Source organism: Orbicella faveolata, unplaced genomic scaffold, assembly GCF_042242905.1.
Source record: "Orbicella faveolata isolate gen_17 unplaced genomic scaffold, um_ofav_v1 contig_12, whole genome shotgun sequence".
Lineage (NCBI taxonomy): Eukaryota > Metazoa > Cnidaria > Anthozoa > Scleractinia > Merulinidae > Orbicella > Orbicella faveolata.
The window spans coordinates 18,263,254-18,286,446 of NW_028301539.1; the positions used below are offsets into that span (position 1 = coordinate 18,263,254).

At 36.8% G+C, this 23,193-nt stretch overlaps 2 protein-coding genes across 2 annotated transcripts; one reads left to right on the top strand and one right to left on the bottom strand.

The window, feature by feature from the left end:
* The first annotated feature begins 2 nt into the window (after window positions 1-2).
* LOC110059637 (intraflagellar transport protein 88 homolog) lies at window positions 3-21,004 on the top strand. Its single transcript, XM_089282632.1, has 28 exons — window positions 3-128; window positions 2,415-2,480; window positions 3,354-3,383; window positions 3,569-3,619; window positions 4,186-4,246; window positions 4,921-5,008; window positions 5,275-5,365; window positions 5,760-5,864; window positions 6,032-6,134; window positions 6,224-6,338; window positions 6,917-7,026; window positions 9,292-9,413; window positions 10,123-10,193; window positions 10,510-10,596; window positions 10,989-11,088; window positions 12,109-12,195; window positions 12,387-12,456; window positions 12,937-13,053; window positions 13,596-13,704; window positions 14,027-14,065; window positions 14,184-14,295; window positions 14,376-14,491; window positions 15,028-15,080; window positions 15,702-15,767; window positions 16,600-16,706; window positions 16,985-17,078; window positions 17,799-17,918; window positions 19,836-21,004. Exons 1-28 carry the CDS (start codon window positions 42-44, stop codon window positions 19,961-19,963), a joined length of 2,505 nt encoding a protein of 834 aa, XP_089138758.1. The 5' UTR covers window positions 3-41; the 3' UTR covers window positions 19,964-21,004.
* A 38-nt stretch (window positions 21,005-21,042) lies between these two features.
* LOC110059640 (uncharacterized) lies at window positions 21,043-23,161 on the bottom strand. Its single transcript, XM_020766365.2, has one exon. It carries the CDS (start codon window positions 23,125-23,127, stop codon window positions 22,135-22,137), a length of 993 nt encoding a protein of 330 aa, XP_020622024.1. The 5' UTR covers window positions 23,128-23,161; the 3' UTR covers window positions 21,043-22,134.
* Between the last annotated feature and the right edge of the window lie 32 nt (window positions 23,162-23,193).

Here is a 23,193-nt window from a genome sequence, read left to right on the forward strand (position 1 = left end):
GTAAAAAATAAAAGATTAGGGGGGTATAACAATACTACAGAATGATGCAGTCAGTACATCTCGTTGGTGAGGAGGAAGATGAGCTGTACAGTGGTTTTAACGATTACAATGAAGCTTTTGACACAGAGGTAAAGTATGATTCTGATCGAGTCTGCAACCTATAGTTTTGCCGATTAAATACCTGATTCGATATGTTGAGGAAAATTGGAAGTAATATAAGTTGTACGAGTTGAATTTAGATAAGACTGGGTAATGAAATGTTTGTTAAACCACATTGATCGTAAGCTGGCGCAACACCCAAGAAATGAAATGGTGAACCATCTCCCCCTCCCCCTTCAGCACAGAAGAAAGAAAAACAAATTTAAAAGAGCAATCTGTATGGAATTGTTGCAGCCTGAAGTTTAATATGAACAGGTAGATCTCTTGGATTGCCTTATATTGTAATGCTGTTTCTACTCTGTGAGCTCTGATTGGCTAACGAGCTGTTTTATCAGAGTATATAACATCAAAAAGTAGAGATGCCAACGTGAAAAAGTTGAAATCCGGGAGATTGCCAATTTAACGTTCTTGACCCTGCTGAATCAACCATAAAAACGTGTCAGATATTCCAAAAACTAGTTGAAAAAACCCTTGCCAAGTTGGTTCAAGTTTTCTGAAGTTTTCTCTTGTTCTCAAATTCCTGTTTTATGACTGCATATTACATGGTTTAGGTTTCTTTAGATATTTAACAATTACATTAGTTCACTGTCGACTTCTCTCGCATGATAGTTGATGAGGGCACAGCCCTAGTCAACTATCATGCACAGAAATTCAGAGCAAATAATCTTATTGTTTTTAATTAGTATAAATCTACTAGTCATTCAAAACTTTATCCAAAAATTATCCTCTTTAGCGACACTTTGAAAAAGCAAAGAAGTGCCTACCAGCTACACTGCTAGGTTACTCATTATCTACAATAGAATTGATAGTGAGTAGCATAGCCAATCAGAAAATTGCATTCGTGATAGAATGCTAATGGATTTATACTTAGCTCTTATTAACCGAGCAGGAGGTCTGTATGGGGGAATCTTGACCGAGGTCGTGAGTACAGACCGAACGCAGTAAGGTCTATACACACGACCGAGGTCAAGATTCTCCCATACAGACCGACTTAGCTCGGTTAATAAGATGTTTATTATATGGCAAAGAAGAAAACTTTAATTCGTTTAATGTAACTGGTTTGCTGACATTTTGCTTGCAAACGGAGATGAGCTTAACTTAAACCTGCCGAAATTTGCTCGTCCTCTTTACTTTTTTTTGTCATCAGGCTTTTTGGCACTTCCATAAATGATTGAGAAGACAAATAAAAGAAAACGGTGAACATATTTGTATTTGAGTTTGCTACTTTTTCAACGCAAAATGAAACCGGTCTAGATGGGAAAATCTAGACCGCAGTCAATATCGATTTCAGCCAATCAAATTCGTGAATTCGGTAGTTCCCAGTCCTTGTGAGACACAGCTATATAGTAATAATAAATAATAGTAAAGCTAGTGAACAGATTGGTAAATAATAAACTTATTATTTATCAATCTATTTAATGGACTGCTGCATGCACAACTTTTTTGCCACATTAAACATCGACAGTCAACTCTTTGAACATGTGTCATGTCTTTTAACAGAAAAGGTCACCCCAGAAAACTTATTTTTTTTGTCAAAGCTAATAAAAACCTTGCACTAAGTTTAGCCACTCACCAGAGTTTCAGCCTCTAAAGTGCAGGTTTTTCATGTGAAATTCATCTCTCAAGAAGCCATTTTGAACAGTACTTAGCAGCCAGGCCACATTTTCCTGAGGTCATTCCATCCAAGGGATTTTGCTAATGGCTTCCATCAAGGCTTTAAAACTACCACCCTAGGTCATGGCTGCTCAAACCCTATCATTTTGTGTTGTACATGCTCTAAACCCCGAAAATGATAGCAGTAAAGACAACGAAGTGGATAATCGGTTGGAAAAAAACACAATTTGCTGACCTTGTGAAGGATGCCAAGTTAGTTGCAGGTTTTTCTCCTTCCTGCCAATTTCGAGTTGGACAGAATGATGTAACACAAACACAGCCTGGCTGCCAAGTACAGTTTCAAAATGGCAGCCCCCAAAGTCACATTTTGGGGAGTCAGGATAGCAGGCAGTTTAGAGGCCAGAACTTTGGCGAGTGGAAAACCCAATGTTTTCTTGCTTATAGGTGAAGACAAAAAAGTAAGCTTTTCGGAGTGACCTTCTCCTTAAAAGAACCTCACTTTTTTCCTACAGTACAACATTTATCCAGTACCAGAGACATTAGAACAGACCTTCCAACAAATTAGTGTAAACTCCCGCCTTAGATAAATGTATTATCACATCAGAACCCATCTTGACTAAATTTTTCCATTTTATGTACAGAACCTTGAGGATGATGAAGAGTTTCAACAAGCTCTGAAAACAAGTCATGGACAAAGGCCTGGTGTAGTAAGTGATATTTCACTTTGCCTATCACAGACCTGCCAACCCACAGCAAATGGAAACCTGGAGATTGTCAGTCCTGGAACTGGTGATCTCACTACTCAAATGAAAGCTAGAATATTCCTTCCTTATATTCCTCTTGTGGTTTCATCACTAATTTATTGTTTTGCCTCAACTACATGTAAACCACCAGATGTGGAGGTGATACATACACTGTATGGGTTATTGACCAAATCTGAGGTCATTATGGCTGGGTATTGACCAAGAGTTTTTTTGTGTGTTTATGGACTGAGGCACTGCTGAGGTCCAGAAACACACAAAAAAGATTGAGACCAAATGTTTGGTCGATAAAGCATGTATACAGGGCACTATTTTCCAGTGGGATGCAGCAGGCAGGCATCCGTATTGTACATAATTTTTAGAGGGCCACTGGTTTGTTAGTATTTTTATACTATTTTAGTGCTACCCTCTTTAAATAAAGTCTTTACTTACTTACTTACTTACTTACTTACTTACTTACTAAGCATTGAGCAAGCAAGCAAGCAAGCCATAGTTTGCACATAAAATCTGGGGAAAACAATTTGTAGATTAAAGTACATTTAAACCTGATTTAACCTGAAGCAAACAAGTTACAGGGAAATGAAATCTGCTGTCACAGATTTTTTTCTTTGAAACAAACAAAAATGATTGTGATGTTATTGTGTTTGTAATGGGGACTAGGCAATCTTGCTCCAAACTGGAGAATTTGGTAGGTCGCATTTGGTTTAATATTCTCACAAGTGAATAAGGCTATGTGCAAGTATTGTTTCTATTGTTTTTTCTGTCTTATTAAGTTTTCTACTATGAGTACTGAATTATCTATTTGCTTTTTTGTAACAGAAAACTGGCATGAAGACAACATCAGCTGGGGTATGATATGATTTTACGAATTGCAATTTACCATGCTGAATTTCTCACTTTTTAGGCCAACTAGAATGTCAGAATTATTTAACTTAGCTTGTAATTCCAATTGGTTATGAAAGAATTGTTATTTTGCAATGACATGGGTTTTTCTCCATTTTTTGTCCAATTTCTTTCCCACGTATGCTTTACAGCGTGGCAAAGTTCCAGGATCTTCAATGGGGCGACCTACAACTGGAATTGCAGTAAGAATGTTTATTTTGTTCCTTTAATGTCACATGCAGCCAGATTTATCAAATGGTCTTAGTTTATGATTTCTAATCTCTTGTCCCTAAGGGATTGAACAAACTCAGACATTCTGCTAAATTACACTAGTGAATGGTACAAATTGTTATTTTTCAAATAAAACACTTACTATCAGTAAGAATAAGAAGGATTAGGAGGTTAAAAAATATATTGTTTGCATACTTTCGAGGACCATAACTGCAATGTAATTGTCTGTCTATAAAAGGTGACATCTATGGGAGGTCTCCATTAGCAGAGGCTGTACTGTACTTGGCCAGACAGCTTGATCAGGAGTCAAGCACACTGATCATGAACACTTTACTTAAAGGGTTGCTACTTATTCCATCAGAGCCCAAGCTATCAGCTTAAGAGATACTGTGCACATCTACTTTTGTCAGTGGCACAAAAATACGATAGGGGCTATAACTGATGGTAATTCACCATTTATTTTTGGCAAGGATCATTGCTGTCTGTTTCAAGATTGGTTGAAGTGAATGTTGTTTCACACTAAGTGCTTTCTTGTTAGGATACAGGGATGGCTCGTCCAATGACTGCAGTTCGTGCAGTGGGTTATACATCATCAGAAAGTGAGTGGAGTTACTTGTTTGAGAATTGGAAGGTTCCAGAAAATAACTATACCCACCTCATGGAGGTCAATGCAGATACTCCTAAGGGATGGGAAGTCAAGATAAAAGGTCAAAACATTGCAAATTGTTTTGCTTTACTTACAGGGAGTTTAGTGACAATAGCTCCTTGTATCAGTTGGTTACCCCTTCCTTCGTTTTATCTTTTCTTCTTAGAACACCAAGTTTTACAAAGTTGCGTTGGTGTAATGATCATTTTTTAGGCTTGAGACCCAGAAATCAATAATTAAAACTTTTTGATGTGTACTCTACTTGCGACATTGTTTACTATCCTTTGTCACTTTAAGTACATTTCGTTTCATTATGTATGTTAAGTAAGTTTATGAAGAAAAGTTGTAGGAAGGAAGGCTGGTATTTGGGAAGGGGGGCGGGGAGGGAGGGCTATAACCAGAATATCCTTTAGTTAACAGGTAGATGAGTCTCTTAGAAGGCTTATAAGCAGGGATTGGGAGTGGCTTATAAAAGGGATTCTATAGTGTCTGTATCCAGTAGTACATGCTTCAAACTACGGAAACCAATATATCAGTAGCAACCATCTATTTATAAGAAGCATGTAGACATACTTTGGTTAATTTCATTTTACATATGTACTTATCATTTTGTTCACTTTCTTTCAGGATCTCCTATGACCAGTGGTGGCCAGTTTGACCCATTCAACCAGGCACGTTTACCTGCCCCTCCCCTGGAAGGGAAGGGCGAGGAAAGGTTGGTTGAATTGAATAACTAGGAAGATTCAATGTTTGTTTTGGTCTTTGGTGTCATTTTACAAGAGCCATTGTAGACCTATGGTTGAATGTCATCTCCTGAATACATACACTTATGCATTATGTGCTTCTTGTATCATGGAGTTTTTCCTCACAACCTGGATTCTATTAACAAGAATAATTTTTTGTTCTTTGAGATTAAACTTGAAAAATGTTATTTAGTAAAAGGAGTTATAATAAATGCATGTTTGCTTGTGTTATCTACAGTCCAGAGGAGAAAGTCAAGCAAATGGAAAAGAAAGTAAATGAACTGATTGAAGAAAGCTGTTTTGCTAATGACAGAGGGGAATTTCCACTGGTAAGAAAAACATTTCTTCCATGATACTGGGTACACAATATTTTAATGTTAGTTCTTTGAGGTCAAGGGCCATATTAGGAGCTACCTGTCAAATGTTTGTAGATGCCCAGTGGGGAAAAAAGTATGACATAAACAGGGGCAAGAATAAAATGATGATTAACACCCTGACTTGTGTTATAGTTCTGATTGTTATGCAAGGACCTTCCAAAATCACAACATAAAAAGGTTTGAAATTCAGATGGGGGGCATGCATAACCTCCGCTACAGGGTCCCCATTGATCTACGTAGTATGCAAAAATTGCCAGTGTTGAGTATCTGTATTGTTGCAGGATTTGTATTGTCTGAGCTATTTTTGACACCAACCAATTTTGTTTTTTTTTTTTCATTACAAAAGGCTCTTGATAAAGCCAAGGAGGCTGGTCGTAAAGAGCGTGCACTGTGTCGACAGAGGGAGCAGGCAACCCATCATGACCAGATAAACCTGGATTTGACTTACTCTGTGAGTACTGTGCTTTGCTGAATTCTTTTAAAACACTTGTTGTAAGTTTAATGTTTTTTGTGGATCCAAACATTCTTTTGGGGACCACATAATTCTACCTTTTTCAGGCATGGTCAGCAGTAGCCTCTTTATTAACATTATTCTATGTTATTTTCTGTCTTTGGCAGGTGCTGTTCAATCTGGCCAATCAGTACCATGCTAACAAAATGTATGCTGAGGCACTGAACACATACCAGGTTATTGTCAAGAACAAGATGTTCAGCAATGCAGGTAAACAGGATGATAATAGGAGAGACCATCCAAAAGGTTAACTAGCTATGATTGTTGATAAAAATTCTTTAATTCTTGCATTCTTTCAGGACGGTTAAGAGTGAATATGGGAAATATTTACTTTGAGCAAAAGAAATATCCACAAGCAGTAAAGCAGTATAGAATGGCCTTGGACCAGGTGCCTAACACACACAAGGACATGAGGTACGTTCCTTAAGCTGCTTGCGTGCCCTGTGCAAGTCTTAGTTTACTTTTTTTTTTACTTAGTTGCAAGACAACTTGCCTGGGCCCTTGTCCATTGGGCAAGTGAGAATGAAAAGTTTCTTGCCCAGCAGGAAAATCTACTTGTACTGGACAACTGGATAGTGCTTTTTTCGAACCCTGTGTTAGCACTCTTGTTAGCATACTTGATTTAGTTGTTTTAAGCTCACTGCCAGAGAGTTTTCTCTTATGTGATGTTTTTTGTCTTTTCTTCAAAAGTTTGTAAAACAGCCGAAAGACAAAAGAAACTTGAAGTTCTTTGTTTTTGTAAGAAATGTTTGTTACTGTTTGAGTTAGACAGGATTAAAACAAACAATAGAAAAGTGACAGACAATATCCTTTAAAAGTGCTTTTTCTTATGTTATTGATTACATGTACAAGGAAAACTTGATAATAGTACTTTTCCTTTTTAAAGTTATTACAGTGTACTAGTTGTTGTAAAATTTATAACAAAATGATCAATTAGATTAGAGCTACTTAGATTTGTAAGTAGTTCTCTATAACAATTTTCTTTTCTTCAGGATAAAAATCATGCAGAATATTGGTGTGGCATTTGTCAAGATGGCACAATTTACTGATGCTGTCACCTCATTTGAGCATATCATGGCTGAGAAGGCAAGTTTCCAGACAGGTATGTGGAATAAAAAAGGCCTTATTACCTCTGTCACTGGTTATATACCATATGTGACAGCTGTTTAAGGTTACAGTATACCTTCAGGGGTGTCTCGCACGCAGGCGATGTAGCGCGTGCAGTTTAAGCTGTAGATACCTAAACCCCTATATCAAATAAAAGCTTATGGAACTGGCTATCAAACTATACCAAGAATTTTGAAAGAAAATGAATTGTCGAATTTTTCACGACCATTAAATGCGAGCGCCCGAATCACCTTTCGAAAGCTACAAGTCAAAGCGAATTTCGTTTTTCGCCAATTTAATTTTTTCCTCGGTTTCAGGGCCCAAAGCGCTTAAAAAACGTGTCTGCGTTTTGGCATATTTAATTGCAGTAAAAAGTTACAGAACATTTTCGAAATAGGATTAAAAAAATGTGGAGTGATCGTACAAAAATCGCTCTCGAAGAAAAAGTATTTCGAAGTTAACAATTCCCAGACACGCTTTTGCAGTTTATATGTTAAACTAGCCACTGTCCAAATTTAAGAGCAATTGAACAAATTCCCTTTGAGTTATAACTCTTTAAAGTGTCTGCTTCAAGTGAAAAAATTTATTCGAGAAAACAACGCTAAGAAAAATTTTCTGCTTCGCAAACAAACTCCGCCCACAAACGCCTTCAACTGGGTTCTCAGATAACTAAGCCAATCAGTGCAGGGAAAGTTTACTACCGTTAACCTCCTGGTGAAATTTACGCGCGAATCTCTAAAAAACTCTTGTGTTTCGCAATGCGCTCAAGGAACCGAAGGCAGAGAGAATTTTTCTGTAGCTCGGTTTTTCTTGAAGCTGGTCTGGCAAAATGGGGAAGACTAAAAAAGGATACGAACGCTAGAGTGGCTGAGCGAAGGAAACAAACAAAAGAAAGCGCGGAGAGCAACTGTGTGTGGGCAACTGTGCATGGATAATATTCCAAATGGTCTCAATGAGTCCGACGATTCGTCGATATCGGACTCATCAGAAGAGTCTCTGTCAGCATCCCTGTTATTGCTGTCAAGTTCCGAAATTTTTACAGAACCTTTCTTTTCTCTTACCACGAATATTTGCCCGCCTTATACGATAACTGTAGCTTCATCCACGTGGCGAACTTTCGCTTCTTCACTCATTGATGTATTTTCATTCGTTCTTCGCTGTTTTCGCTTTTTCGAACTGGTCCATGGTTTAAACGTGGTCTATGTTTACTTATAACTTAATAGAGACACGCCTAATACCAAAAATGCTGGGTAGTCAGAACAACAATGCTGATCAACTGAGTAGTCAATTCGTGACATCCATATAGGTAATTCCCGCGAAAATCGTCTCGGTTGATTGCATACGCGCCATAGGGCTGTCAATCAAGAGGTAAACTTTTACTTCCAGTGAAAACATAAAACTGCCATTTCTCCGCCAATATTTAGCCTTTTTCAAAATTTTTTTTCACAAATTAGAGATTATTCTTAGACCACTATTTTGACCCAAAAATCCAAATTTGAAGAAAATTGCCGACCCGAAGGTATACTGTAACCTTAAAGAAATAGCAATTAGCTGTGTGATTTGATTTGTTTGGTACATAATGATGGACAGAATTCTTGTGTGCTCATCAGATGAGAGCTATGGCAGATAAGAGAAAAGACAGTGACAATAACAGACAACCTCTAACATAATGCGAGGCAACTCTTAGGAAACTTGAAACATTGTCATCAAATGACTTCTGCAATAAACAGGAACTAGCACTGGAAAGTTGTGAAATGTCAGTTGGGGAATACAGTCTGAAATTCTGATGAACTTGCTGGCTTGAAGGAGACAACAGTGATTTTTTCCATGTGTACACAATTTCTCACTGGTCAGTCGTCCATCTAAATTACCATCAAATTTCTACATAAACTGTCCCTGGGAAAAATTCAACTGACAAACCAAATTAAAAGAATCAAGTGCATTTTTCTATGGTTGAGATCTTTTCCCTTCTCTTGTGGACATAATGTGCTATATAATAGTTAAATTTGCTTGATTTTTCCCTTTGGCCCTACAGTTTTGATTATCATTATAGCCAAAAAGGAAAATAAAAATCAAATGGACATGGATTTATGACAATTTGAAATGAAAAAAAAACAAAAAACAGTAGAACATAACATATGCACTGATGCATTGATCAAAGTAAGAAAACAATGTTTCTTCCTTTGTAGCCGTTAGATTCCCGTGATCCTTAAGCTTCAGTTATGTGCAGCATGACAACACTTAGTTTACTCCCCCACAGGTTTCAACTTGCTGTTGTGCCACTATGCCTTAGGAGACAAGGAGAAAATGAAGAAGACATTTCAAAAGTTGTTAACTGTTAGCCTTGGCTTTGATGATGAGGACAAGTACACTTTAACAGGGGTGAGAAAAAGCCGATATCTAAGTAATGAAAATGTTTCATGCAAACCCCATAATTTGACTTAAGAGACAAAAAGAACACAGTCTGAGTAATAACCAGGCGAGTAAAAATCCAGTTGCCATGGGATGAAGCAATTAAATTAGGAGTTGAATTTTCTACTTCCTTGGAAGGGATTCTAATCCATTACAGGGTTACTCAGCATTTAAAACATTCAGTATCAAAAAAATATTTATATCGTAGACCTGGGTGGAAGACAGCACAATAATTGTTGTAGCAGCGGCTCAAATCTGGACTTCTTAACGACGTTCAGGCTAATTGTTTATGCGCAGACCCACTTCTACAAAATATGACTAAGATCATTTGCCTCTGTTGACTCACCTTTGATATTTTTAACTATAAACCCCTGTAGACCATGCTTAATTACGTGCACCAATTTTTCAACATCAGGGTACTTTTCCACACGCTTTATTTCTGAAACGAAGTTGGTGACCCCCAATTTTTTTTGCATTTCTGACACAAGTAAGTCATTATCTGACTGCAGTAAAAATTTCAAAAAAACTCTATCGACTAAGAAATTTTTGCACAAACATAGTCCAGCAGTGCATAGTGCAGCAGTGCACAGATCACTGGGTCCATGTACCTCCCACTATCCTAACCATTGCCTAGTCATTCAGTAGCTTTCTGTTATTTTCTTTTCATTCATTTTTTTAGGATGATCCACAACAAGCATTGATTCTCGAAGTAATCAGAAATGACAGACTCAGACAAATTGAACGACAAAAGTATGTAGCATTATGATGTAACTCGGGTATCTAGTTGAGAATTCTTCCTGTACTGAAGAGGCAGTTAGAGTGACATATTTCAACTTTAATTCTGTGGTTTAAATTTGTCTTTGCTTGTGGAATCCAAACAAACCATTTTGAACTTTTCTTTGTCTTAACCTGAAACAAAGGAAAGCAAATTCATTGTAGTTGGTCCCTTCTCTAACCAGAATAGTGTTTTGTATGGAACCTTTTTCTTCATCTTTGATCAATAAATTTTAGATTGAAGTATTGCAGTTACATGTACCATACTTTCTTTTCTATTATTATTTTGTAGGAAATCCCAAGCTGATAAATGCATTATGAGTGCAGCAAGACTCATATCTCCTGCAATTGAGAGTAGTTTTGCAGCTGGATTTGACTGGTAACAAAACTAAATAATGCAGTTCATACCATGCAGTACCAACATAAAATCTAAATTTGTTTAACCTGTGACTGTATGAAAGGAATGGTGAAATGGTTATTTTACACAAAGCAATTCTTTAGATTTTGTAATTCCTTTAATGCCTTACAAGGCTGAAGGAAAGCCAGAGAGTCAGAGGAGATTCTCTGACAAGCAAAAGTTCAACACTTTGGTGAATAATTTTTGAAAGTCCTGAAATTTGCTCAGGGCTTAATAAGCTTGGGTTTGCAACTTGTAAAATATTTGATAAAACATTGAAGTTTAGCATAATCCTTGCTTTCTGTTTGTCTTTTAGTTAGCTTTGAGAATCTGGCTTTACATCAAGGCAATAATTATTATTATTTTCTTGGCAGGTGTATAGAATGTGTGAAGGTATCACCTTACTTAGAATTGGCCAATGAGCTAGAAATAACAAAAGCTGTTACTTATCTGAAAGAGAAGGATCTTGCTAAGGTGAGTATACCTAACAATTATTATTCCATGGATGCGCGTTTGATATGAGAGGTAGATAGCCAACGAGGCATGTAGTGCTGAGTTGGCTATAAACATCCTATATACAACAAGCTCGAGAGGAATAATAATTATTGTTTTATTAAAAATGCCCCCAAAATATAGAAAACTGAGATAAAATAAAAATAAAAATGCCCCTAAAAATTGCACTTCGCTTACCATGTTTGTAGAGCATGGTATAATGGCTTTTAGTATCACCCGACTAGTGGACTAATGCAAATCCTGCATTTTAATTGGCCAAGCTACTAGAGGACTATTAGTAATTGTCCTTGAGTAACGAAATTGGCGCAATCAAGCATGACGCTTTCTTTCGTTTTATTCCCAAATAACTACTTCTTCAACACATTTGCTAACTTTATTATTGCCTTTTTTGTCCAACTAGTTGGGTGATAATAAAACAATTAGACCCTTCACCCTCAAGGGCCACGGGTCAATAGCCTATTCGGCTTCGCCTCATGGGCTACTGACCCATAGCCCTTGCAGGCTACGGGTCTAATTGTTATCTATTTTTTTTTGTTTTAAGTTTTTTGTTTTGTTTTGTTTTGTTTTGTTTTGTTTTTTGTTTTGTTTTGCTAATTGCTTATATACCATGATAGCTAAGCCAATAAAAATTCTTGACTTACATCATCCAATGATCCAGTTTATAGTAAAATGTGATATTGACAACAAGGATATTTAATTAAAAGGAAAAAGTATAGACTGAGGTAGAATTAAACAGAAAAACATCCTCAGGACCAGAAGGGTTCATTTGCTTGGCAAAAAGGTGTCCTCTTATAGACTTGGAGGTCAAAAACACAGCATTTATTTCTGTGCCACCCAAACAACTACATAACTGTGTCTACTTAGGAGAGGTATCTCCTTATGGAAGATATTCCTAAGTTTAGGGACATTTGACTGCATGGTTATTGAAATGCCAGCGTATCCAGTCATTAGGTAATAATTTCTCTTCTTCTCTCTTTAAAGGCTATTGAAACCCTTAAAGGTTTTGAGAAAAAGGACTCAAAAGTGCAATCTACCGCAGCCACTAATTTGTCATTTCTGTACTTTCTGGTAAGTTTAACAATAGAGTGTTACATTCAATCTCCGTGCGATTTATGTATGTCTCTTAATACTACCAGCTAGTAAAATTGTCCCTGCTTCTGTATTTTCTACGATCAATCAGCACAGGGTGAATGATATTTGCTTTCAGGACAGATACCTTTCCAGTGATGATACATAATTACATATTTCATGTTTACTAGGAAAATGAGGTGTCCCAGGCTGATAAGTATGCAGAACTTGCAATTACAGCTGATCGCTATAACCCTGCAGGTGGGTACTGTTTAAACTACTTAAAACTTACTAGAATAATTGATATATACATTGTAAATTTAACAACCCTGTAGAACCTGTGGAAATTTAACAATCCTGTGTAATCATATCAATCACTGTCTGTGCCTCTCTCTCCACCCAGGTTTATAAATAGCTAGAGCTAATATTTGTAATTAAATGCTGTCATGTGAGGGATGTAACTGTGTGATGGCCTTGCATCCCATCAATCTCTAGTTCATGCCATGGAAATAGGAAATATCCACCAGCTTGAAGGGCCCTAGACGCATTGCAGATCTTACAACATTGTTAAGGATACGATTTCACTTATTTTTGAAGGACTGTGCTACAGCTATCATAATTCCAGCGAGGCATGGATGACTTAAAAATAGAAATCCAATACTGTATAGTCCACAGTGGTAATGAGTAGTGGAAAAATATTCCTAGCAAGTACTAACTCTTATTTTCTCAATTTGTTTTCAGCACTGGTGAACAAAGGGAACTGTTTGTTTGCTAGTGGAGACTACGAGAAGGCACGAGAATATTATCAGGAGGCATATAATGTTGAGGCATCTTGTACTGAGGCCTTATTCAATTTAGGTATGCCTGCAGCTCACATTTATTACAAGTCAATCTTCTTGTTAAATTATTATGTAGATTAGACATTTTACATTTTAAGAATCATTGTGTTATGCCTGTCTGCATAATGACTTGAGCATATGACCATTTGCTGAAAACGATATTGATGGTCCAATGAAACACATGGCATCCCTTGTAAAAAACCTTGCAGGATTGTTGAGAATCTTACAGGAGCTTTAAAACACTTTCTTAAGATCTTAAAATATCTTTGACGGATACTGTTAAGATCTTTGCAAGAGTCCTTCAAGATCTTCAGTGATAAGGGTCATTAAAGATCCTAATAGTTCTTGACCAGGATCTTCAAGGATCTCGTTTAAGATCTTTGATTAAAACCCTTAATGGTGATCTTTGAAAGACTTTATCAGGGATGTTCTTCTCATGCTTTGACCATTCTCTTTTCCCAAGCCTATCGCAATACTGATATGTGTGGTTCCAGGAAATATCCATGTCATCCCCAGACTATTTGTTTAGAAGAAGACACTTTTTTTTATCTTTATGAACAGGTCTTGCAGAGAAGAAGTTAAATAGGCCTGAACTGGCTCTGGACTGCTTCTATAAGCTACAGGCAATCCTCAAGAACCATCCTCAAGTCCTTTATCAGATTGCAAGCATGTATCCTTTTCCGTTTAACACATAAATCAGACAGTAATACACTGTTATTTCTCAAACAGATGCCAAAAGATTATTGCTTCTGCATTTGCTGCTATATTTGGTGTAACTGAGGTGCTTGCAACCAACCTGATGTCAAATCCAAATCATATTGTATTCTGACCGTATGATTTGAGTCTAAGATTTTCAAAGCAAAGTCGAATAACTTGATGACTTGTACAATTAAAATCACCCATCGCCTCAGTGAATTGGGTAGGGGGTATGTCTTAGGTATTCAAGTATTAATTTAAGTGCTTGCTGTGCCTTTTCTTTGACAATGGCTTAGATATGAAACATTGGAAGACAAAGCTCAAGCTATTGAATGGTATGTGAAAGTTTCTTGTTATATTCTTAGAGTAGAAATATACTCCATGTTCCATTAAACTTGAAGGCGTCTTAACTCACTGTCAGTAACCATTGCGACACTCTTCAATTTTTACAAGGTACATGCAGCTTGTTTCTGTGGTCCCTACTGATCCATCAGTGCTGTCAAAACTTGGTGAATTATATGACAGTGAACAAGACAAGTCACAGGCATTCCAATATCACTTTGAGGTAAGAATCATTGCTAAACTTGCAGTTTACCATTCAGATAATTGATTGAGATGTTACTAAATGTTCTCTCCTGTTTTTAGTCTTACAGATATTTCCCATCTAATATTGATATCATCTCATGGCTTGGGGCTTACTACATTGACTCCCAGTTCTGTGAAAAAGCAATACATTACTTTGAAAAAGCTGCAGTGATACAGTGAGTTTGTCTGATGCAGTCTTGATTACCTTTAGTTGTATCATTTGAAGAATTACTAATACCATGACTGATTCTCAGGAAATTTTGCCATTAGACCACTGCCATCGCTAAAAAAGATCCATAACAAAATTCATCCACAATATTGAATACTATCTTAGTTAGAATAAAACAACAAAATTTGATATATACATCTAATGCAGTGACTGTGAGAGTTGCTGGAATGAAGAAATGAGTATAAAATTTTATTAGGTTATGCTGATCAAAGGGAAAAATTGGGCAGTTTCAGTTTCCTAAGGTCACACTTTTAGGAGCACTGAATTTATATAGAAACATAACCAGAACTTGTCTTTCTTAATATTAACAATGTGTAATTGTCTTTGGATAAGAGCCTTGTGTTCCATTTTGTAGTTACAATTTGTTTAGACTACCTTGCCAAATATTTCTCTGACTTGTAGCTTAAATAGCTGACAAAAGATGCAAGTGTGGTTTGTAGAAATTCTTAATGTTATTATTAATAGTAATATTTTTGTTCTTAGACCAAATGAAGTCAAATGGCAACTTATGATAGCAAGTTGTTATAGAAGAAGTGGTAAGTGTCTGTGCATCTGTCTGTCTGTCTGTCTGCCTGTCTGACCATAAGCTGCAGGGATGTGTAATATTTTGTCAAATTTAATTTACTCTTTCCTGAGAAACAGAAGGTCTGCATGTCAGCAGCAGGAGAGAGTTGTACCTCTGAAAACTGGTTAATTGCAAATTCTGGAAATTATGCTATGTTATGTTGCACTTTGTGGCAAGACACAGACCTTATCTAGATCTGTCAGGCCAACATCTTGTACCCATAGTTACATAATGCATTTTTCATGAAGACAGACTTGTTGACAATACAGAACGAAAGACTTCCAAAATAGTTCATGAAAAAATACCCGTCACCGTTCTTTTTTACGCACTTTGAGTTCTACTCTGTATGCAGCAAAGGCATTTTTTCTCTCAAAATCATCACTACCCAGTTATGCTCCTTTTATATCAAACCCTTCAAGTAGTAATAATTTCTAATACCTAGCAAATTAGACGTCCAATGCAGGCTCTTTGCACACATTGCAGGCCTATGGTAGCACGGTACTAAAATGATGATAGATGTGAATGTATGATAGTATTAGTCTATATGGCAATAAAAGATTGTGTAGTACTAAAAGAACTTATTTAACTACAGGTAATTATCAGCAAGCTTTGGAAACATACAAAACCATACATAAAAGGTTCCCTGAAAATGTAGAATGTAAGTATACTAATTAATCAAAAGTATCTTTTAAAGGTTTTTACAATCCCTCAATAGTGGGAAATGTTGTTTATTCTTGGCTCTGTTTTCTTGACTGTGTCTTGAAACAACAAGCATTTGTATCTCAGCCAATCTTTGAGTTATAACATACCTCAAAGATTAGCTGAGTTACAAAGTTATATTACAGTGAAATCCAAATTTCTTGAGCCCTCCTTTTTTCAAACCATTTTTTTTTTTTTTTTTTTTTTGATTCCGCTGTATTTAATTGTTTTTAAAACACTTCTCACTTGAGTAGCAAAAGTAATTCACATTTGCTTTGGTTTTACATTGGTACACTTTGCAACTGGTTTAAAAATCCCTGCTACTTTCTCATCCATTCAGAAGTAAAATCAAATTAAAACTGATCCTGACGTGTTCATACACTTTTTCCTGCACTTTGTGCCTGCTATATGACTGTATAAACTTGCTTGAGTAGTTTTCATTGGTTCTCAGAATTGTCTATGCCTTCTGGGATTGGTCAGAGTTTACAATTTCTTTAGTTTCAGATTTTGACACTCAATTGGAAACCAATGTTAATGTCAAGTGTTAACTTGAATTGCTTTCGTTAAGTAATTTATACTTTTTACGATGCGCTTCAAAACATAGAGAGGCTGACCAACCAATTTACTGTTTACATGTATTGTGTATCGTGTAGGAGTTCATCATGATAGAGCTGCAATTCATCAGCTCTCAGAATTGAAGACTGGAACCCTGGATGTATGGTGCTGAGATCTAACTTCTTTGGCACTCTGCCTTCTTTGATCATGTCTATGTTTGTCTATTGATTTTGAAGGTCTTAAATTCTTGGTGAGAATTTGTACAGATCTTGGACTAAAAGATGTTCAGGACTATGCTCAGAAACTGAAGAAGGTGGAAAAAGCAAGAGAGTTGAAACAACAGGTGAACTTAATACATAACCGTTCAAAGTGGTTCATTCATAATTTGCAAGATAGATCTGCAACAAAAAGTATTTCTTGTTGTAAGCTGGGTTTACGTTAAACAGTGTTACCTGCTTTTGAAAAGGAGATCCTCCAGTTTCCACAAACATTACCTGATTCACTGACTGTATAAATATGGAAGTATATACAGATTAAAAAGACCACTAAAATTTAATATCAGAAATTTCCTGCCATTTCTAAAGAGAATACATAAATCTTGCACATTTTGTTTTTAACCAGCGAGCCAGCAGTGGATCCAGGAAAGGAAGTGGAAAAGCTGGAAGTGCTAACATGCCTGCCACTGGTGGTTCACGTAACAGCAGTGCAGGAAGTGGTGAGTGTCAACATCTTGCTTAGCCTAGGTTAGTTTAGCAGAGTTAATGGTTGTGTCACTGGCAAAATCCAAAGAAAATTCATTCTTGTTATTCATTGAAAAAATCACCTAAATGAAACCTATTCTACTGAGAAAAATTGTGGCAAAATTGTGAAATTGAAACTTGGGCTCATATTACATCCATTGTGTTAAAGATGTGCACATACATAAAGGACCCCAACTTTGTCACTTGTGTATAAATTGTTATAATAGTTTTGAGAAACTTAAGAATGGACACTTCCTGGGGGTGTGAATTATCAGTTTTCATGAGGCAGTGCAGGGGAACCTTGATTTAAAAAACCTCTATTTAATGAAGTCCTTAGTATAATGAACGATATCCTTCACCCCAGTTATAGTAAAATATACATGTATGGAAAAGAACCCTTATATAGCAAAACCTCATTATAGTGAACGTGTTTTGCCAGTCCCTGTAGCTTTGCTCTTCGTTACAAGCTTCCACTGTAGTAATGTACAGGCATAGAAGAATCATGGTTGTGGTCCCAAATGCACCCAAAAGATTTTTTTCCAAATCCAGTACAAGAAGACACTGAGGTTTAGTCTTAAGAGTGTCTACTTGTAGGAGATTGGGCAATACTATACATAAAATCAAAATATTATAATGGTTACAATAGATGCCTGAGAGTGTAACTGACATTATCTTGTGTTTTTTACTTGTTGTAGAGTCAGGAAGAGTGGACAGTGGTGGCAGTAGGAGAAGTGCCAATCGTTCTGCTGGACGAACAAAGCCAATAGTTCCAGATAACGATGACTCATTCAATTTTGGTGGAGCAAAGGAAGTTGGTGGGTTGTTTTGAAATATTATGATTTCCTGTCTTTGTGTAAATGTTCATGTAGAGTCTGAAAATGTGGGAAGGGGGTGGGGATATCTGGAAATCTTATATCAAGTTTCATACTTTATATTACGACAAGTCTGAAAGGGGAAATGGTTTGTTTTATGAAATTAGCAAAATATACGTGCAAAACCTCGTTTAAGGACACCAAAATTGTCATGTTCATATTATTGAGGTTGCTGTATTATATTATTACTCAGAGATCATATGACTTTTGGCTTCTGTGGCGCTAAGTGAACTGTCCACAGGTTTGCACATACATGTACATGTATTTTGTGTTACAGACACTGTTTTCCTTGAATACAGACAAAAATACAAATATAAACCATCAGTTCACTTAAATATTTCTGCCAATCATTGTATAGCCTGCAAACACAGATGGATTTCCAGCTTTAACATGTATACAGCCAAGTAATTATAATGAACAGTCACACAATAGTCTACTGGAGTTGTAATTTAACGACATTTGCACTAATTGTTTCTGCGCATCCTTTCTGCGCATGTAAATTCGCACGCCACGTCATGCATCAAATGCACACTAAGTACTAAAATGAACAATGATATGGCAGATGGCCATTGCTATAGCTTTGCTATAGATTTGCTTGGAAGTTCAGTGACCCCTACTTTTCTTTCCAGAAACAGATTTTATTTATGATTATCTCCACATTGTCCAAAAATGAACAAAAAATCAATGAGAGAAGTTAAAAAAATTCAAGATTTCTATCCAAGGGACATCGAATCCTGCCATCTTGCAGCTGCAAGGCGCTTGAAACTATGGTCGCTAAATACAAACTTGTTCTTTAAGGAACCTCACCAGTTGACTAAATTCACTTAATAGGTCCACTTAAACAATATTTGGCAGAGAACATTTCACCTCAAAGATCTAATTGCAATATTCTTTGGGCTTACAGACACAGGTGTGGCCTTATTTGCTAATGAGGCCAGATTTTTTCAAATTTAAGGGTGTTCTTCCGGGCATGTTCTCTCCAAAAGGAAGTCAGTGACCCCCCAATTTTGTACATTTCTGACATAACTAACTAATATCTTACAGTGGTAAAAGTCTCAGGAAAAAATCAATGTTGGAAAATTTTCATGCAAATATCCTGAACAGGATTTGCTGAGACTCTTTGATGCTATCACACTTGTTATTTTAACTGTCATAGTGAGGCCTTCTAAATTATGGGTAAAAGCGGCAAGTGACATGACCCTGAAAACCAGCTACACAGGAATTTCTAGTCAGCAACAAGCGAATCGAATGTACCGCTAAAATTCAACAGCGACACGATAAGCACTAGAAAAGACAGTGACATTGTCCCTTTTAGACTTTTTGCCTATTTAGAAATTGTACTCGCTTATGAAGTCTGTAAATGTCTGAAACTTGTGTGCTTTCCCATTGAATAAACTCTAAATAAATCAGCCTTGTAGTGACAGCAACATGTGACTTCGTGCAGAAAAAAGACAGCAACATTTGCTTCTGCTGGTGAAGCGACATCGGTACACAAATGTGACATGGCGACACAGCTACCCCCTTGGAAGGCCTCCATAAATATCAACTGTGGTTGCAAAATAACTGCTAATTTAGGTAGAATACAAAAATGATGCTCAAAACAAGTACAAATATCGCAATATTTGAAACTGGTTTATCAGGTACCAGTTAGTTGTTAGTCGTCATAGTTCTTTTGAGTGCATGCAATGGAAAACACACGGTCAAGTTTCTTTCGTGGGGAATGAAAAATTGAGGAAGATTAACTGTAGAGATAAACTATAGAGCCTATGTGGTGGTAGCGATACTAGACACTAAAATGTCATACTAGATATTAATACAAACCAATAATTTTGTAACTTTGTCATATTGTCATTGTTTTAGATGCTACTTATGCAGACCCCTTGGGAGAAGCTCCTGCTAGGCCCAAGACTGCTGGAAGGCAACGGCCACAGCAAGTCGAGGATGAATTTGGTGATGAAGAGATTGGAGATGACCTTCTCCCAGATTAAAGAAGCTATTAATATTCTGTTCAAAGCCAAACATTTATGAATAGAAAATTACTTTGACACTTGCATTGACTTGTATCAAGGCTGTTAGTTGAACCATCGCAAGAATAGTAACCATAGTCATAAGAAATAGTGGTCTGTTGTAAATACCGGTATTGGTCTAAATGAGACTCAAAAGGAAATATTTAAGGGATGTACAGAATGAGTGACTGTGTTGTGACAGATTGAGTCTTGAACTTAAGTTTGTAAATTTGGTACAAAACAGACATGAATTCTGCCTGACCTATCAAGTCTTGATAGATGGAACCTTCTCTTTCAGTTGTTTGATTAGGATGTATTTCTAGTCAAGAAAATTGAGCCATACATTCATGCTAATCAGGAATGGATCTGAAATAACAGATGCTCGAAAACAATTTATCTTCTTTCATTTGATTCTTCATGGATTTGTCAATAAATAAATGATAGCATTCTAAGAACATAGTAAAGAAGTGTATCTTAAGAGCACTGGCTTATGAATGCACTAATCTTGAATTATGTTTGCAAGTTTATTTTGAACAATTATTTGCATCAGATTTTGGCATTAAAGAGGGTAGCAACAGAGGGTATCCATCCCGTTGCACTCATGGATTTAAACAAAGTTCACCCAGCACCATCTTGGATGTCTTTTAGTTGCTTTTCACACATCTCACACTAATTTTTGCTATCATCATGTGTCATTCGTGAACCCTTTGCCATCCTTATTATGCGTGAATGTAAAGGAGTTCATCAGATTGGACCTATTGAAAACTACAGAATTACATGCCGTGCCAAAGAAGGATTTCATTCCTGTTATTACTCAAAATTGAAAATAATCCTTTTTCTCCCACTCGGGGCATTGGGCTACATGTCTCATCCCCAGGCCCCTCTCCTTGGTCGCAGCATGGTACACCTGTTGCTTTGTGTTTCACCACCATCAAGAATTCATTCCTACTTTGTAATATTACAGTACTGTTTAAATTATTTGTAAAATATCCCATTTAAAAAGGCATTAAAAATGAATGAAAATGTTGAGTGTTATCTTCTTTCTCAAAACTATAGACAACTTCGAAGGCCCCACATTTCTTTATTCCATAGCAAACAGCCCCTATATTGATGTGAGAAGGCAAATATGCTACAATGTCCAACCTTCCAACCACAAAAAAAAAAAATCAAGGTGCTTGATTAAACTGTAAAGGAATCCTTTTGGTTTTCCCTGAAGTAAAACATTTATCTCTCAACTCTCAGATGCAGCTGTTAGGACTACATGCAACTTTTGGGTTTGAACTGTCCAAACTTCCAACCACAAAAAAAAAATCAAGGTGCTTGATTAAACTGTAAAGGAATCCTTTTGGTTTTCCCAACTCATCTCCAGATAGACATCACCTAAAGTAAAACATTTATCTCTCAACTCTCAGATGCAGCTGTTAGGACTACATGCAACTTTTGGGTTTGAACTGATATGAGCATTCTCCTGGACAAACATTGAATAAAAATGGTACTGTCATCTGGTGTGGGCTGTTCAAAAGCATTCAGCATTCTGGTGTGGAATTGTAACCTTTTACGCATGCCAATATGTGAAAATCAATGACCTACTTGGACATACGATATTTTTCAAGCCTGTACATTTATTGGGCTTGAATGAAAACCTTTGTGTATCTTTGGTATGGAATGCATGTGGAATGCCCTCAAACACACTAACTAATTAGTGTGAAGGTATGAAAGGAATAAATTACCAGCCCCCTTGAGGAAGATGACATGAAATAGTTCCTGCTTCATGTTCCTACATGAATTTCCTTGTTCCATTTCATTTTCCCACGTGCACGGACTTTTGTTAGCATGTTTAAAATAACAAAACCCAAAACAAAGACAACTGCTCACTGTAAACAAGCTAACCAGAGTGCAAACTAGTAACTACATGTTCATTATCAGTTGCTTGTTTCAGTTTTTGGCAGTTTTGTTTCAGCCATTTTGCTTGTTTGGTTTATTTCATATTTTCAGTAGTGTTGCTGTTTTGGGTTTTGGCACATGCCACTTTCATCAACTTGTCTCTTCTAAACCTTTCTTAATTTAAGACAGACAATCTTCCTGTCAACAGAAGATTACCAGCTTGATCTTATTTATACGACATATTAATAGTGATTTCTCTCTTACTCAAGCTAGAATCCAGGTCTATGCTTTTTCGTTCCTTTTCCACTTTTCTTTCCTCTCTTGGCTTCAATCCTTTCTTTGATGTTTTTCTGTCTCTGTTTCTGTTTGTCCTCAGCCTGTTTCTTTTGATGTTCAATCCTCTCTTTCCACTGCTTTTTGCTCTTCGTTTTCACCTTCTCTCTCTTTTTCATAGCCTTCTTTAAAAGTTTAGGGTCATCATGTTGCTTTATTCCTGCTGCTTTTTCAATCGCTTGACTCCAGGAATGTTTCTCCTTGAACTCCTTAGCTTTCTCTACGTCTTCCTTGACTAACGTCTCTAGCTTTTTCTTTCGAGCTTCAGCTTTTGCCAGTAACTTAGAGTAGTTTTTCACCTTGGTCCCTGGTCGAGGTTCTTTCTTAGCTTCCAAGAAATCAAATTTACTAAAGACAACTTCTCCACTATCGTTCAGTATTTTGCTGTTCGGTGAGGAGTCTGGTTTTCCAAAACCCTTGGAGTCCTTAAATGAAGAACCAATTTTCTGATTTCTCTCTTTGACCTCCTTCTTCGATTTCTTCTTTCGAGGTTGCTGTTCGGTTCCCTTCCCGTTTTCTGCTTTACGTTTTCTCTGAAAATCTTGAATTCTCGCATGGAGACGAGATCTGAGTTCATCGAGATTACCGCTTTCAACCTTTTCAACACTAAAGCTAGCCTTCGGTAATTTACTGTCTTTATTCTGCTCACTGTGGTTTGTATTTGTCTCGTTTTCCGCTGTTTCCTTCTGTATTTCATGAATGGTTTTGTGCTGGTTCGGATCAAGTCTTGCACGTTTAGCTTTCCTTGACGCCTCTTTTATACTCTGTTTGGGAGCTTTCTTCTGACGATTCTTATGAAACTTGTTCTCTTGTTCTTCATCATCAACTGGAAGATAATGTTTGATTGGTATCAACTCGATCAACGAGTTAAAATACGCTGAATGGTCGGCAAGACGCTTTTCTAGTTCAAGTTCACTTTCGTCCGCCATCTTGCTTTCCACATGTGCTCGAGCCTCGTACCGATGACCCTTTCCGATTGGTTAGGCGATTGGTTA